This window comes from Halyomorpha halys, unplaced genomic scaffold (assembly GCF_000696795.3).
Source record: "Halyomorpha halys isolate HHAL.00 unplaced genomic scaffold, Hhal_1.1 Scaffold51.1, whole genome shotgun sequence".
Taxonomy (NCBI): Eukaryota; Metazoa; Arthropoda; class Insecta; order Hemiptera; family Pentatomidae; genus Halyomorpha; species Halyomorpha halys.
In genome coordinates, this window is record NW_027108122.1 from 947,071 (window position 1) to 963,547 (window position 16,477).

General features: G+C 28.9%; 1 protein-coding gene across 3 annotated transcripts in view; it reads right to left on the reverse strand.

Annotated features, from left to right (window-relative positions):
• Positions 1-3,961: 3,961 nt before the first annotated feature.
• Nup98-96 (nuclear pore complex protein Nup98-96) overlaps positions 3,962-16,477 on the reverse strand; it is a 43,945-nt gene continuing 31,429 nt past the window's right edge. For all 3 annotated transcript variants that reach the window (XM_014436309.3, XM_014436317.3, XM_014436299.3), the window contains exons 25-30: positions 15,608-15,871; positions 12,418-12,573; positions 10,843-10,989; positions 10,398-10,495; positions 8,411-8,654; positions 3,962-5,690 (exon numbers count right to left, since the gene is read on the reverse strand). In XM_014436309.3, coding sequence (XP_014291795.1) covers positions 5,480-5,690; positions 8,411-8,654; positions 10,398-10,495; positions 10,843-10,989; positions 12,418-12,573; positions 15,608-15,871 — 1,120 coding nt within the window. In that variant the 3' untranslated portion in view covers positions 3,962-5,479. The remainder of the gene's footprint in view (positions 5,691-8,410; positions 8,655-10,397; positions 10,496-10,842; positions 10,990-12,417; positions 12,574-15,607; positions 15,872-16,477) is intronic.

Here is a 16,477-nt window from a genome sequence, read left to right on the forward strand (position 1 = left end):
CACTCCTAGTAAGACACCCCTAACTATTTACAGTTGTAGTTTTGATAATTTTTATATATTTCTTTACTGCCAGATCGTTGTAAAAAACAAACAAAAATAATAATAGTTATTTAATTAAAAAATGAATGAAAGAAAATTAAATTAAATACAAAACAACTAATATGTATAGAATTAATAAAATAATAAACTGACGTATATAATGAAAACATAATTTGAGAAAGAAAAAAAATAATACTTAAAAAATAGTCTTCCAGATGAAGTTTGATTACTTACGTTGTGAGGTACTGCCCCTTTAGCAGCAGGTAGTTGGGAATGAAATTTTGTAAAACTTGTTTTGATGGATTCATTTATAGATTCCAGTAGCTCGCCATGAAATTGACTATTTTTATAAACCAACGGGCATCTACTGCGGTCCTTAGGACCTCTTTTGTGATTTATTTCAAATCTTTTGAGAAAGCTACCATACCTTCTACGATCTGAAGTAAAATCACCCTGTTCATTCAAATTACGATAAATGATAGCTCTCTAAAGTGAACAGATAATAAAAACCTGTATAATGAATCATTATTAAATGTTATAATGATAAATGCAGATTTATTTGACTTTGGCATAATAGCCTACAAAGTTTTATAAATTAATGTTTGAGGATGTGAAATTAAAATTAAGATTATCCTTGATGAAGGCCGGACTGGCCGAAACGTTGTACATGTCATATGACTAATGAAGAAGTGTTGAGGTTTTTTTGGATAACCTTTGTTATTAATAATAAAACTACCAGTCTCGAACAAAATAATAAAATAGATATAAAGTGTAATTAAGTTCTTAGAGATTAACTGACACTATTTTTTCACTTACCTTTTCCTATTTCAATTTTCGCTACAACTACAAATATATGATAATTCATAATTAATCGTTAAAGCTTTCTACGCCTCCAGTGTGTTTTAAACATTATGACCAATATCACTTTAAATGAAAATTTATTTATTAAAATAGTACCAGAAGCGAATGGTAATAGAGGAAACAGTCATAATAATAAAAAAAACTTACAATGATACTAAAAGAAACTGATAAGAAATAAATGAAACAAATAAGAGTGTTGTTCCCTGTTACGTAAGTTGCTCCTTCACTACTTATCAGTAATGACGATTCATTTAGATTTTTTTTTTAATCACGGCAAGCAGTCACCCTACAACCACAAAATATCTGTATATGAAACAGTTTATCTCCATTACAAAGTTACAAAATATTGATTAATCGTGTTATCAGACAACTAGATTGTAGTTACATTATGATAAGTGGCATCGAGACATACTGTAACTTCATAAGAACACTTTCGTCAAATTAAAACTTTTAGTACTAGAAATATAATTGGGTGTTTGGGAAATAATAAACATGAAAATAGTTAGGTTGAAATGTAAACTATAAAAAAAAAAAGTGAGCAGCATAGCTCCGTCACCAACCTCTTATTCCTCTCTAATTTTTTTTTTTTTTAAACGGATGGGTCATTTTGGTAAATATTATTTTTATTGCATTATATGGTATACTAACTTGTAATGAGAGTATTATGTCAAAATGGTCACTCACTGATGAAACAAGATAAAACATCACATTGCTTTGCTTCAACATTAGAACATTTCATAAAAGAAAAATTATCGATTCATTTTTTAATTATATTTTCCAAAGATATTACTTTCTCCAATTCCAAGATAGTACTTTCTTTACAACTAGAGTTCTACAAAGGACTAGCCTAAACTAGTTAGTCCGAAAGCTCCTGTTACTTCAGTAACATTGTACTTTGATAAATCTGTAGGTAGTTTTAAAGATCTAAATAAGGAACTCCGAATGAAAAATTTAGGTTTTTTAAAATAAACTTCAAGTGCCGAGCATCTAAAATATCTCGATATTAATTTTTTAATGACATTTACTGTATACCTTGTGTAGTCTAGGTGAACCATTTTCTGAAAGGAATGGTAACTAACACATTTTTGAAAAAAAAAAATTATTTTTCCATTCTCTCAAGATATGAGGCAATGTCATTTATGTTTACAGTGTTTGCTAACACGCTCAAAGAAGATGTTTATTAGCAACATTTTCTAGAAATCTAGAGTGATTTTAACAGTATTAACTCCTTAGATATTAATAATTATTTTCTAAAAGTAGGGAAGCTTTGTATTCATTCAAGAAATGAAAAAATATTCTGTCCTTAAAAACAAAAATTATCGCTCGCATTTTACGTGTTGGGTATCAAGGAATAAATATGCCCCTTATTCCATTTCGTTAAATGAATAAATAATATAATAATAATTAAAAAGTATTTTTAATAACTATAATTATATTTAATTTTTCAAAGCTAGACAAGTGTTGTCCATCCCTCGTAGGGGTCCAATTGTATATTTTTTTGGCCTTTCGTACCCTTCATAAAGTATGATTACATTGTGAGTAGATACATATTACGATAAATGTTATATGTATACTAGTTCGTCCAGATTCTAATGCCAGACAGGCTCATACACCTTTATAATAATGTTCACCCATTTAAAATATATATTTGCGGTCCTAAAAGTAATAAAAAAACCTTAAAAGTGTAAATCATACGCCTCTGGTATGTCAAGTCTGTCCAATTCTTATCGATATAAATTAATACTGATAAAAAATGAACGGAGGTGTATGTGAGGAATATTGAGCAGCTTATCACTGATGCATCTAAAAAAATTAGACTTTAAAGAAGAAATTCAAAATAAAATCAAACCAACATCTGACAAGTCAAAATGAGGCATCAAATTGAAATCCCTACCAATCTTAATTTTAAGATAGCTAATCACTTCTTTCAGTATTCTTGTTTTTTGAATTGATATAGAAATGGAGTGAGCAAGACCATTCCTGTCTCTCATAAATTTGGCCTGAGTCTCACCAGCTGTCATTCTTATCATCTCCTCTCAATATGTTTTCTGAATATTTCCTCTTCTGTTATTCCAAAACACAAATATTTGGGGGCATATCAAATTTTTATATAATCACCAATTTGTTTATCAAAATTTCATTCCTACTAGTTATTTCTTTATTTATTATTTTTTTAAATAGTTTTCAAGTATTCTGAATGATGTTGGATTTGACTGTCATATTTTCTTTGGGTTCCTTTCTGTCTCATATTAATTTTTTCTATAGCTCATTTGTTTCAGCCAAAATATTTCTCTCTTGCTGTCTTTACAAGTACTTCTTCCACATTTCTATTATTTCTTTCATTTGCTTCTGTTTTCTGTTATATTAATGTCAACAAAAACTATTCTATGAAATGTTTTTGGTGCAGCACCCAAAGCTGTTTTGAAAATATTGAATTGTTGAATAGTTCATGGATGCTTATCCAAGAAATTGTGCACTTTATGTAAGATTACATCCAAGTTTTTCCTGCCTTACAATTTAATTTTCATAATCAATCCTGCCTAAAAAATCTTTATTAAAATAAAAATTCATACCTCCCATATGAGAAACGTCAATTTTGTACCCAAATTTGTAAGAATTCCTATTATTTAAAATACTGCTGATTATTGTACTTTAAGAAGTTTTACGTCAATTTTCAAGGGTTATTTTTGAATTCTGTACAGACGTGAAGAGGTTGATAAGTATAGTTTACTAGGTAACAAGTTATCAACATATTCATAGTAGGTACGGAATTAACAATCTTATTTAAAACATCAAATGTGTGAATAAACATTCCTGTGCAGCACATATATATATATATATATTGAAAAACCTTGAAACAGCACAGCAGGTGGGGATTATATTTAATGTTTACTCAGCTGTGTAAAATGAGAATTTAAACGTTCAAGTTAACAAACTTGAAATGAATGAATTCAAAGTTGAACTATAAATCATTGATTTGTAGTTGGTAGTAGGAATATATGTTATTTTAATTAAAATTAAAATTTATTGATTGAATTACCTCTTTATTTTGTAATAGCAATGCATAGAAAAAACATGAAATTTAATTTATAATTATTATATTAGTGAAGCTAAATCTCCCTATTTTGTAAACCTTATTTGCACATATATTATTGTATCAATGTTTCAGAAGCTTGATTTATTCATCTCTATATTCATTATTACTAACTCCTATGTCTAACTTTCTCTTTAAATGTTATTTTGTCAAATTGTTAGAATAGTACAGTTTTAAAGATTATTAAAAACAACTACTCGTAATATTGAACAATAAATTTAGTAATGAATAAATCAAGTCAGTACAAAGGAAAGTTCTAACATTGGTTTTATACTTTTAATGTGAATGTTAAGTTTTCAAAATAGGAACATTTAGTTAATTATTACATATAATCAGACGTTTAATTTTTCTTTAGGATAAGATGTACCTCCTTAGACTATATAAGTTAACTTTGTTTTGGAAGATTATGTGATGTTTGTAGAAAGAAGGTGTGAGTGGTGATCAAGAAAGGTACAAAAACAGTAGAAATATAAAAAATAAATAAATAGTTTTTCTACTATTTTTGCAGTTTCTGGACCGCCACCTGGAACATCTTCCAACAATAAGTTAGCTTTAATGTGTACCATGATAAAAAGATGGATGTGGAATTGATTCCTACTTTGTCTGGAGAAGGGTAAAAAATGTATGAAACTACAAGTTGTATCAATGCCAATCCCAACTTGTTAAGCAGATTAGTTTTAGCTTAACAAAAACCTCCTCCCCCTCTCCTTGGACGAACTCTAAAATTAGATTGTACTAGCCTTAAAGATATACATGTTAGAGCAGAAATTTCAACAATGTAAGAAAAAAATTATTTAAAATATGAAAATGTATATTAAGCATTGCCTGACCCCAGTCCCAAGAGGTACTTTCTTTAGAACATTTGAAAATATTTATTATGTTAAGATAAGGAGTATTTTTTTGCCAAAGACATTTAATGATAAAACTATAATCTTTATTCATTGACGCACAGATAGAATAACAAATTAATTTTCTTATTATATCACATTCATAACAGTATCGAACAATAGGAAGTTGCTTCAACTAATTATTTTTTCCTAGCTTGAAAGCTGCATCGTTAATAAACGGGATTTAATATTTAATATATACAAAACTGGAAGAAAAAAATTACCTCTATCTATAAGTTAGATGGTATTTCAAATCTCTTTAATTCCATAATTATTATAGATTTTAACAGTAAACAACAATGTAAAAACTGTTCTTTTCATAAAAAACTAATAAAAGTCTAATCGATTCTTCACACATTACAAACAATATTTAAGACATAAATGAAAAATTGGAATACATTTACATAACAATTATACATCATATACATTTGACATTCTTCAATAAATATATAACAATAAAAACACTTCTCAGTTATATAACATTAAAAAAAAGGTTATCAGAGCAGATTTTACATTACATGGTAATCTTGTAAAAGTGAGTGGATAACAGAAGACATTAAGAGACTTGATTTCAAGTTAAAATTAATATTGCTCCGCCTTAAGTGACTGGTATAGCATCGGTCGCACTTGTCCGCCAAGAAGCCATAACCCGCAGCCACTCCCACTGTGAATGGTCACCTGGCAGGGGTAGCTCTTTCACTAACTTAGCTAGTATGTTAACACCTTCTTGAGATTCGTTACTACAATGAGCAACGATAAGGTTCTGAATCAGACCAGATATTCTTTTAGCCATTTCTGCTTGACTTAATCTGAAAAAGATGGTGATTGGAAACATTAATAGTTTTCTGCTTATTTTAGATGCCTTATGCTATGGGAAAGTTCTACTTTTAACCAAGAGTAAACTAAGGAAAAAATCATTGATAGCTTCTACATAAATAAATCTTTTAAGATAGAGGAAATGCCAACAAAAGTCTCAAGATCATATTTAAATTCTACAAAAGGAGGACCATCCCTTTGTTCATAAAGAGTAGAGCTGAATAAGGAATTTAAAAGAAAGAAAAACAGTTTTCTAAAATACTAAATAATAAGACTTAAGAATTCTGGATGATCATTCCTAACAATGTCAGTTTTTTAGATGATCCCAAATCAGATTACTCTTCAACAATTAATGAAGTATTACTTAAAATGACTACATAATCATATCTAGATTACAGGCATTGGTAAAATTTCAAATAACTATTTTTTTTCCCCTGCCAAGTGGCACCCTTAGAATCTGTTGTAGCAAGATGCCTTAGCAAATTTGGATATCAAATAACCATACTAATCCTATAAATATTTGTTAATCTTAAATAAAACAGTCAATGTATCAATATCTGCAATAAAATTACATACGTAAGTGAATATGAAGCAGATGGTCACGGCTGCGGTCAAGAAAACAAAAAATAGTTTTCAACTACTGCCAAAACATTTTTCTTTTATACTGTTACTATTTTCTTCTAATTTTAATTTCTTTCCTATTAATATTATAAATTCATTTTCATAGCGTTTTTTTTTTATTAATTTATTTTGGTGTTATTTCAAAATAATTATTTACTCTATTTTTATCTATTTATATGATGAATTCAAGATATATTTATATATTAGATATTTGCAACCCAACCCCATATCTCTACCCTCTATTGTTTACATTTTGTAACTGTCACTTTTAAAACTTAACTGTAAGTCCCTTATTAACATCAGCACTGATCACATCAGGTCTCTAATTTTTATATTTCTTGTTACAACCCCTTTTACTTCTATTTTCTTGATATTTACAGATTTTTTCTATATAAAAAAAAAAAAACCTAATTTCTTAACTTCAACTCATATTCATTCCCATCTCGAGCTTTCCCTGATCCCAATAGCTTCAACATAATATTTGTATGTAACTTACTATACTAATTTACTTGTCAAGCTTACTTTTTACCTATCTCCATTTAAATTTCTGAGCCAATTCATTCTTTACTCAAATTACTATCACTTTCAGCACCTGCCATTCTTTATGATTTAAATTTACTATTGCCTCAATATTATTAATTAGTTTGTTATTTATTTTGGTTTCCTTTGTTAATTAAATCAATAATTTTTCTAATAATATTTACTACTATGTATCAGTTCACTACTCTTAAGTTCATCCTCAATATTTTATTTAAGTTCAGTATAGTTTGTATACCCTCTACTTTTATATTGACTACATTATTTGTATCTTTTTATTTTTATCCCTGATGAAGACCTACACAGTGGGTCAAAATGTCGGCAAATAAGTAGTTGAGCACTATTTTTTGTTTTTTTCTTGACTGCAGCCCTGACCATCTCCTTCATCTGCAAAACATTGCACCAAAAAGCAAGAGAAAACTAATTTGGGAAGAGAATTGTAGTATTTAATGAAAACAAGACAATATGAATCCATTGGAAGAAGTATGAACATTGAAGCAGCCAGCTATGAGTTTACAAGTAACAAGAGCCACGATTGGAACCCTTAAACATTTTCAAGGCCAAAGATTGTGGGTTAAGGTAAATATTAAACTTTTGCTCATTGATGCCATTATGATGTACTTGGCAGTAGAAACTAGAACTAAACCTTTCTGATGAGTGCTTAGTTTTCTTCAGTAGTAAATCTGTCCAATACCAGTTGTAAGGTAAATGTACCTATAATGCACAGGGGCTACTTGGAGCAAAAATTTCAAAAAATAAGGACAAAAGGCATTGGATTTAACAAAAAAAAAAAAAAAAAAAAAAACTGAGGGTCAAGAGGTAATTTCAATTAGCAATATTTATTACTAAATAAGAGATCAAGCAGTCATGGTAAGTTTGTATTTCCCTTTTGATTTTCCAGTTGAGATACAGTATTTCCCATCTGATTTTGATGGTTTGTGGTTAAATTTCTTTTACAATTGACTAACTTTAGTCCCTAATAAGTAGATATAAATTTAGCTTTTCATTTGCAATTTTTATCTTAGCTTTCCTACTCAAAAGACTTAAGGTTTTGATTTATAAAATCGAACATCTTGTTAGAAGCAGTATAAACTGTTATGCTAATTTATATCCATTACAAGCATGTTGTTTAGTTCTAAGATAGTAAAATTTACTCATCGATAAATATGGAATAACAACCCTATGGTTAAAAAAAATTTTTTTTTTTTTTAGTTTTTCAAATAACATTACATAGTACAAATAGTATAACAGAATAGCATTAAATTTTATTAAAATGAATTCCAAAAAACCTAGAGCAATTACATTATATCTCTTAAATATAAAATAATTTGAAATTTTGATCAGAATGTTAAATGTCTGATCAATAATAACACTACTAATTTGATAAATACAAATTTGAACATTCAAGAATTTTTTAGAACAAAAGAGTTTCTTGTCATAATATAAAAATATATATAAATAAAGTAATACTTAAAGAATTAGAATCCAAAAATTTAAAATATATAAACATATGGTTTATCAGTTTTATAAATTATTAATGTTAAATTGTACTTACCTATCTAGGGGTTTGTTGACTTTAAGAAGTTTAATTTTTTTACAAAGATCTGTCAACTGGGGTTGTAATCTCTCCAAATGAAAACCAATAGATAAGTCTTGGGCAGCTACCATTTTTTCAACCTCTCTCACGACTCCGAGATACTCAAGAATAACACCACCAGCAGAATCCCAATTGAATATTTCTTTGTACCTGTCATTTCTACTTAATTCTTTTAGCAGATTCTCCAAGTATTCATATTTCTCTGTAAATTAATTGAAATGAATTAAAGATTATCATTGATATGTCTTAAATGAATATGTGAATCGAGGAGGCTTTAAAATGTGACAAGGTCTATCAAATCAGTTACTGGCTCAGATGAGGTAATAAGGAATATACTGGTCATCTATAATTGTCTATGTCTTAAAAGTTTATTTTCAAGAAAAACATAATTTCTTCACTAAAGTAGTTACTAAATAATTCTCAAAACACTAACTGGAACCCATTCTGTAAATAATATCTCAGCGGAGTACAATCAGAAATGTACAATTAATTAATTAAGTTACTACACACATAACTGTCCCATATCTATAAACAATGAAAGATGAATGGAAAACCAAGCGAAGAAATACAGCTGCTATATCATATATTAAACAATATATCCAATAAAACATTAGAGATATATCTTATTATAATATTTAACTCAAGGTTAATTTAAGAAACCCTGAAAGGAATACAGACTAGCTAAAGAATGACAAAATTATATCTTTTCAAAGTATAATACTGTTCTTAGCCTATTGTATGTAATATTGTACATACATTACATATATTATATGTAATATTAGTATGTATATTTTAAATTGATACAAGATTTTTTTTTTTTTTAAACCAGTTACTTGAAGAACATTTTTTCAAAAAACTGTCCACACCTAGGAATAAACTATAAAGAGTGTTTAAGTATAATTACACTATTCATTAAATTTCTGAATAAAATCAAATCTAGGACTTAAATGAAAATGAAATATTAATAAGCAATAATCTAATAAATAAAATTACAAATATAAATTGTAGACTATGTGTAATACTTTTTTGGATGGTTTTCTTGAACAAACGGTTTAAGTGATTTCGATAAAACATTTCCAGTTATTATACATACTCTAAAGAAGATTTCAAACAATACCAACCTATCATCCACCAACTAAAAACAAAATAGGCCTGAAACTGAAATTGCACTTATAAATTGTATAACTGAAACGTCGGCATAAATGTTGTTCTTTGCTGACAGCGCCCCCCACAAACTTCTCCATCCAATAATTAAAAACAAAATAGGGGATATAAAACCTAAAACCTTTTCATGAAAAAATAGTTTAGACCAAACTTCGTATTGTTGTTATTTAAGTTCACACAAAAGTTTTCAGCAAAATTGAATTTTGCTAATTTTGAACTAGCTTGACAAAAAACAAATAAGGTGGATACACTGATTTAATTTAATTTACAAAAAATCATGTTCATGGGCCAATAACTATTCGTTGTTAAAGCTATAACACACATGAGCTTCTAAACTTTATTATTATAGTTAAAACCACATAATTTTACTTTATCTTAACATTACTCGCAAAACTTGGAAAATTAGGATGCTTCTTGCCTACTCTATAGTCGGGGGATTCACAAGCTAAGATTCCCTACAGCCCAGTGGAATGAACACACAACTTAGTTATTTAGGAAGGTCACCAGTTGGATCATGTTTAAAAACTTTTTACTTGTGGCTTTTTAAATATTATATACAGTTATAATATATTATTTATGACAAAAAATTCAATATTCTAATAAACAATAATTATTAATAAATGAAGAATGCTTCTGTAAATGACTAACTCTTATGGTTTCTGAGGCCTAATCTGAGGTGTCGGTAACCAACTAATAAACTATATAAAAGAAAAAAAATTGAGTATAATTTGGTTTAATTGCAAATTTTATGGATTTTGATGAATGCATGGGGTTGTATTACCATTGACTATAGCTTTAGATGATATCTGTTCCACAATAATAGTGTGACTTTCGTTCCACTGCTCAGACTTGATAAGAAATTTGGCAGCTTCATCGTACCTAAAAAAAGAAAAATTATATAACTTTATTTATTTTGTAAATAGAGCACTATTATTAAAATAATTTTCATTTAGCATTAGCTTTATTATACATGAGAAAATAAAAAAAGAATAAGTTTCATAGAAAACTGTATTTTAAATAAAATTTGAAGCTTCTCCAAATCAAGTAATTTAGTACTTCAGGATGATAAAACCCAATTAACAAGCATTATTCTATACCAGAAATTGTTAAAATATAAATAGAATAACTTATCTTATACAGATTATTTGATTTATATAAGGTTATAATCAAAGGAGAAACCCGCCACAAATAAAAAAAAAATAATATTAAGAGTTTTAATTTCAAACCTTTCCAGGAAAACAGCTTTTTGTGCTTTTGCCTCATAAACCCAGCTTAAGGGTAAATTTAACTTTTCCAATAAGAACTGTTCCTCCTCAGAGAGCTCATCGACAGTGATATGCCTGCTTATCATGTCCTTAACAGCATTTTTTCGCCTGCAAAAAGATAAAATACATGGTTTTACTTTTAAATTTAAAATGGTAGGAAACAGCCATTTTATCAAACAGTATAAACCATAGTTTCCCTCTAATATAATGATTAAAAATGAAAGTGTCCTACTTTTTAGCATAGCTACATAAATCGATATCAGCATTTCAACTACTTAATGAATTTAGTCAATAATTGACTGAGGTATTAACGCTAGGTTCTTGTGCCATGCATCTGTAATTGCAATTATAGAGGCATAGAACTCCTTCTCATGGCCTAAAAGATAATGACCAATATCCTGCTAGGGTTCAGGAGAGGAAAGATCAAGTTAGTCCAGATTGTCTTCCCAAAACAGATACTCGAAATACGATGGAAAATAGATGAGCATGTGCACAAAACAAATAATTTCAAAACAGCCTATGATTCCATAGACAGAAACTTAGTAACTGAAGTTAGTAAGACTGATAAAAGCGAGTAATAATGATCCTAAATGTAGAGTCCTGATACAATCAGTATCTGAAGCCTTTGAAGTCAGAAGAGGTCTAAGACAAGGAGATGGACTCTCACCATTGCTGTTCAACTTTGTTCTTAAAAAAGTGATTAGAAGAACATCACACGAAAATAGTGGGATGCACATTGGAATGAAAAATAAAATCCTGGTGTATGCTGAAAACATGAAACATGATAAGAAGAAATCAAGATGACATGAAAAGACTCACGAAGACTCTAATAAGAAAAGCAGAGGAATCGAATTAAAAGTAAATGAAGCTAAAACAAAGTACATTATTGTAAACCAACAAATCCACCCTAACATGGTCTGCATGGATGGCAAATCGTTTCTGAAGGTACACAGTTTCAAATATTTTGACTCCACAATATCAATAAATAATCAATGGACTGAGATAGATGCCTAAACTAAATGCATAGACAGATTTTAATTATATTTTGAAAAAGCCAAATTTTTTTTTACACAAATATAGGAAAAAAAATTGTAAACTGTGTATGTGTAGCTGTGGTGTCCTACAACAGTGTGAGTTTAGGCACTTTGATCGCTGGTTAAAGTTTGGAACTTCTTAACTGATTTATAGTTAGCAATAAAAAAAAAAAAACTTTTATATATATTTCAATAACTGAATCTTCTTTTTTGTTTATCTACTAAAAAAACAAAAACAAATACATTTTGATTGATATTAAGTGTATGTGATTTTTTTTTTAGAAGGAGCATTCTATGTTGAAAGTTTGGGAAACACTTTCCTAGGCTAAATCAATGGTCTAATACCTCTAAATAATTACTATAATTATACTAGCGGCTAAATAAGCACACATTAAGTCAACTCAAATTTATATAATGATTTTATTTTAAAAACAAACAAAAATACTATAGCTTATTTTATTTCAATAATCATTAAAAAAAAATTTTTATTTGTATAAATTACCTGATAGGATGAGGAAGATGTAAGAGCACAAATATTGCCCAGTACCATAATCCTTCGGCTTCAAGTTGAGCTGCAAAGCTACTATGAACAAGACAGGCAGCCTCTTCACTAACATGGGAATAGCCCAATGATGATAAGACTCTCATTAAAAACCAACTAAAAAAAAATTAACAATTAATAAAAATAGATGAAAAAAGTTCATTAGCTTGTTAATAAATTTAAGATTTCCAAAATTGGTCTTAGGGGCACTAAAATATCTTGTTGAACAGAGAAAATCAAACACTATTTTAATATTAAGTAATTTTTAATCCCTTATTTTTCATATACTGTCGAATAAAAAATTGCTCCTCTATCAAAGTGATATACATAATTGGATGGGAGTTTTACAACAATAACTGTAAAGGAATGCCATGTATCATAATACTACTTTATTAGTTTTAATAAGTATTATTTTCTTAACTGTTACTAGCATAGTTTTTATAGAAGTTTAACAACATATAGCGACTTTACAAAAAAAAAATTTTATACAAAATAAAATAACAATCAATAAAACACCAATGATTTGACAATTTATCAATAGACTTAACAGCATCGGTCTGATATTGAAAATGGAAATAGTGTGTATGCTATACAATCAGACCCTCTACTATTGTAGAGCCTATTGTGGAATGCAATAAAGAACAAAAAAAAAAATTATATTGATATTTTTAAATTTAAAATTAAATCAATTTATATTAAAAAGTTTAATAGTTATACATTTCAATTCATCTATTATGTTGTTTAATAAGTAAAATACTTTTCCTTAAAGATTCTCACCAATAATACTAACAAAGAGTTATAATTTAAACATTATCAAAAATATATTAATCATAACAAGAATAAGTTAATAAGCTAGTAAATCGGTACCTTCAGTTAGAAGTACAGTTCAGGAAGAAGAAAATCAGGAAGCTGACTTGGAGGATACAATATTCGGAGAATACATGAAATAGAATGGAAGAGACCTACACTGCCCTGTATACTTTACAGGATAAAAACTTGGAAAATAGTCAAAACCGTGAACAAGATACTTGAAAAACACACTGAGTTTATAAAGACTATATGTGATTTCAAGCACAGGAAATACCTATCTGCTAAAACTACAGAAACTCACCTGGGTTTAAAGGTAAAAGAGAATGAGTTGAAAAAAGGATATATAAAGAAATCTAATAGCCTATGTGCTTGGAGAAGGCTGGAAAGTATAATCTCTGAACTATAAAGGTAAATCGAAATAATAACAAGCAATGTCCGACCTCCTGCTAAACCTTCTAAAAACAAAAAAAAAAGAAAGATAGACCAGCTTTTGGTTCTCCATTTTGGAAATATCATATGTGAAAATGAGCTAATTGAGATCCTTAGACTCCAAGCTGATAAAGTGAAGCAAAAGTTAGCAGTTAATGCAAACAGAATATAAAGATACAAGTGGCAGATAATAACAAGGTTTGTGAAAAAGATCAGCAAAGTTTTATAAACAGCTAAACAGAGAAGGAAAAATCTGAATACAAATCTAGTACGGATTTGTTTTGGAAAGAATTATGAGAGTGACCAACATATCCCACTGAACATCAAATCCAAAGATGTACCTACTATAAAGATTGGAAACGTCCTGGAAGAGACATAATACAAGCTTATTGACTTAAACATTTCAGTAGTTTACACGGAAAAATAGGAGGATTCTAATCAATTACAGAAGGATACGCAGAATAGAATTACTTGAGATTTTGTGGAGAAGATAACTTATGATACCAAAGGAGGAGGGACTGGATCTTGAACCCAAAGATTTCAGACCTATAATCTGTCTCAACAATAAAACGTACAAGCTACTAACATTAATAATTGCTACGAAAATGAATTATCATTTATAAGTAATGATCTGTTAACGCCAGAGCATTAGGAATGTAGGAAAGGAGCTGGAGGCTGAAAGGAATTATTAATAATTTATTCATTTATATCTAAATGGCTAAAAAACAACGAAGTTTATCAATGGCTTGGATTGACTACAAGAAAGCATTGACACAATACCGCACATCAGGTTGATCCATTTACTGGAATCATGGAGCACTACTCATCTAGCTTACAATACTGGTTCCATAAAAACTTCAAGAGAAATTCACCAAGGAGATTTTCTCAGTCCTCTGTGGTTTTACTTAGCAGCAATACCCCTAAGCCATATCTTTCGAAGCAGCAGAATGGATATCAACTTAAGATAGGTTCTGACAGGTCCATTGATAGCCACAGTTTTTACATAACTGACATGACATTGTATGCAAAGAACAGAGAACTGTTACAAAACATGATGGAACTTGTAGCATCATTCACCAATTCAATTAGTATGTCCTTCGGTTTAGAAAAGTGCATTGCATTGAATTTTATTAAAAAGAAACTAAAAGAACAACTGTACTTTGCAACTCAATAACTAATTCTCAGTTGAATGGCTAAAGACAGGTCAGATCTTTGGTGAGACAAAAGAATTTTACTTAGTAATACAAGACCAAGATATAGCAAAAAGGGCTCATAAACGACATATCCTAAAAGAGAATCTTATCAGAGACAAATGTCACTTTTGCCTAGTCTCATGAATCTATTCAGCATATGAAAAACAGATGTAAAACTCTTGGTGGAATAGACTATTTAAAAAGGCACAACAATGTAGCAAAAATATATCAACAAAGTATTTGTAGGAATCTGGGATTATTTAGCAATGATGTCCTATATTATCGCTATACTCTGGAAAAACTATCCGAAAAGGCAGATACAAAAGTTTATTGAAATGAGCAAATTATTATGAACCAAAGAGTAATGGATAATTGCCTGGACATTGTGATGATATACAAAAAAGAAAAAATGGCTAGGCTATATTAAAAATAATAATAATATGAACTGCTACAACCCATCAAGGGTCAGGGGTTCAGTACTTTGTAAGGAAGAGCTGTTTTAAGAACAACAGTTAGACAACAAGGTGATTTTTTCAAGATTATGCCCAACCACCAGATTTTTACATGATTAAGGGTACCCACATAAATACATAAACATAATAATTTAAAATTAATTTTATAATAACAAAATGATTAATTCAGGTTGTATATTTTTACTGACATGAAATAATAATTTTGAAAACAACTTAAAAAAAAAAAGAAAAATAAAGGAAACTAACCTCATGCTGTAGTCCAAGTTATCAACAGTATACGTAGCAGGATTGAACATTGGCTCTAAAGGATGATATTTCGATGAAAAGAGTTTAAGGAGATGAAACCTTACATCAAAAATAGCCTTTTCTGAATCAATGTGATCACTATTACTGTTGCAATAGGGTGGGTAAGGTGGTTTGGCATAATATCCTGAATTTCTGCCATTTGGAAAAGCCTTCTCATACATAATAAGAGCATCTGTTAGAGAACCGATGAAAGGAGTCATGTACCTACAAATAAATAAGAAAATATTATTGAAAGAAACTAAATATTGATTTTATTCTGAAATTATCTATGTAATTTATTCAACTAAAATGTTATCAATGGATTCTTCTTGAGCTGCTCTTTCCAACTGTTAAGTCCACTCATTTATCTTTATTTTTTGTTTTGTAACATATATTTGTAGATTAAGAGGTTAATTTATATTTAGGATAAAATATATTTCTTTTCAAGTTTATAATTGAAAATTTGATACAAAGAATGAGAACTATTTGTCTATTTAAAATAAGATAGTGAATCAAAACATTAGCAAGTCAAGAGGATTTATGCTTCACACACATTAAGATATAAGGCTATGGGCTTGTATCTTTGGTTCTAGGACATTCCTCTTATCCTGTCTTTGTTTTGAACACCATTTTCTACTGAAATGGACATTTCTTGTTCCAGACCTTTAAGGGGCATCATCATAGACTAATCATGCGTCAATTTATCACCAGCAATGCCTAAAAAGCTGAAGTGTTCGCAAATTTCTTTGAGTACAATTCTGCAATTGAGAACACAAAAGAAGCCTGTATTTAGATAATGACAAAATTGACGAGAATTTAAGTCTTTCCCTC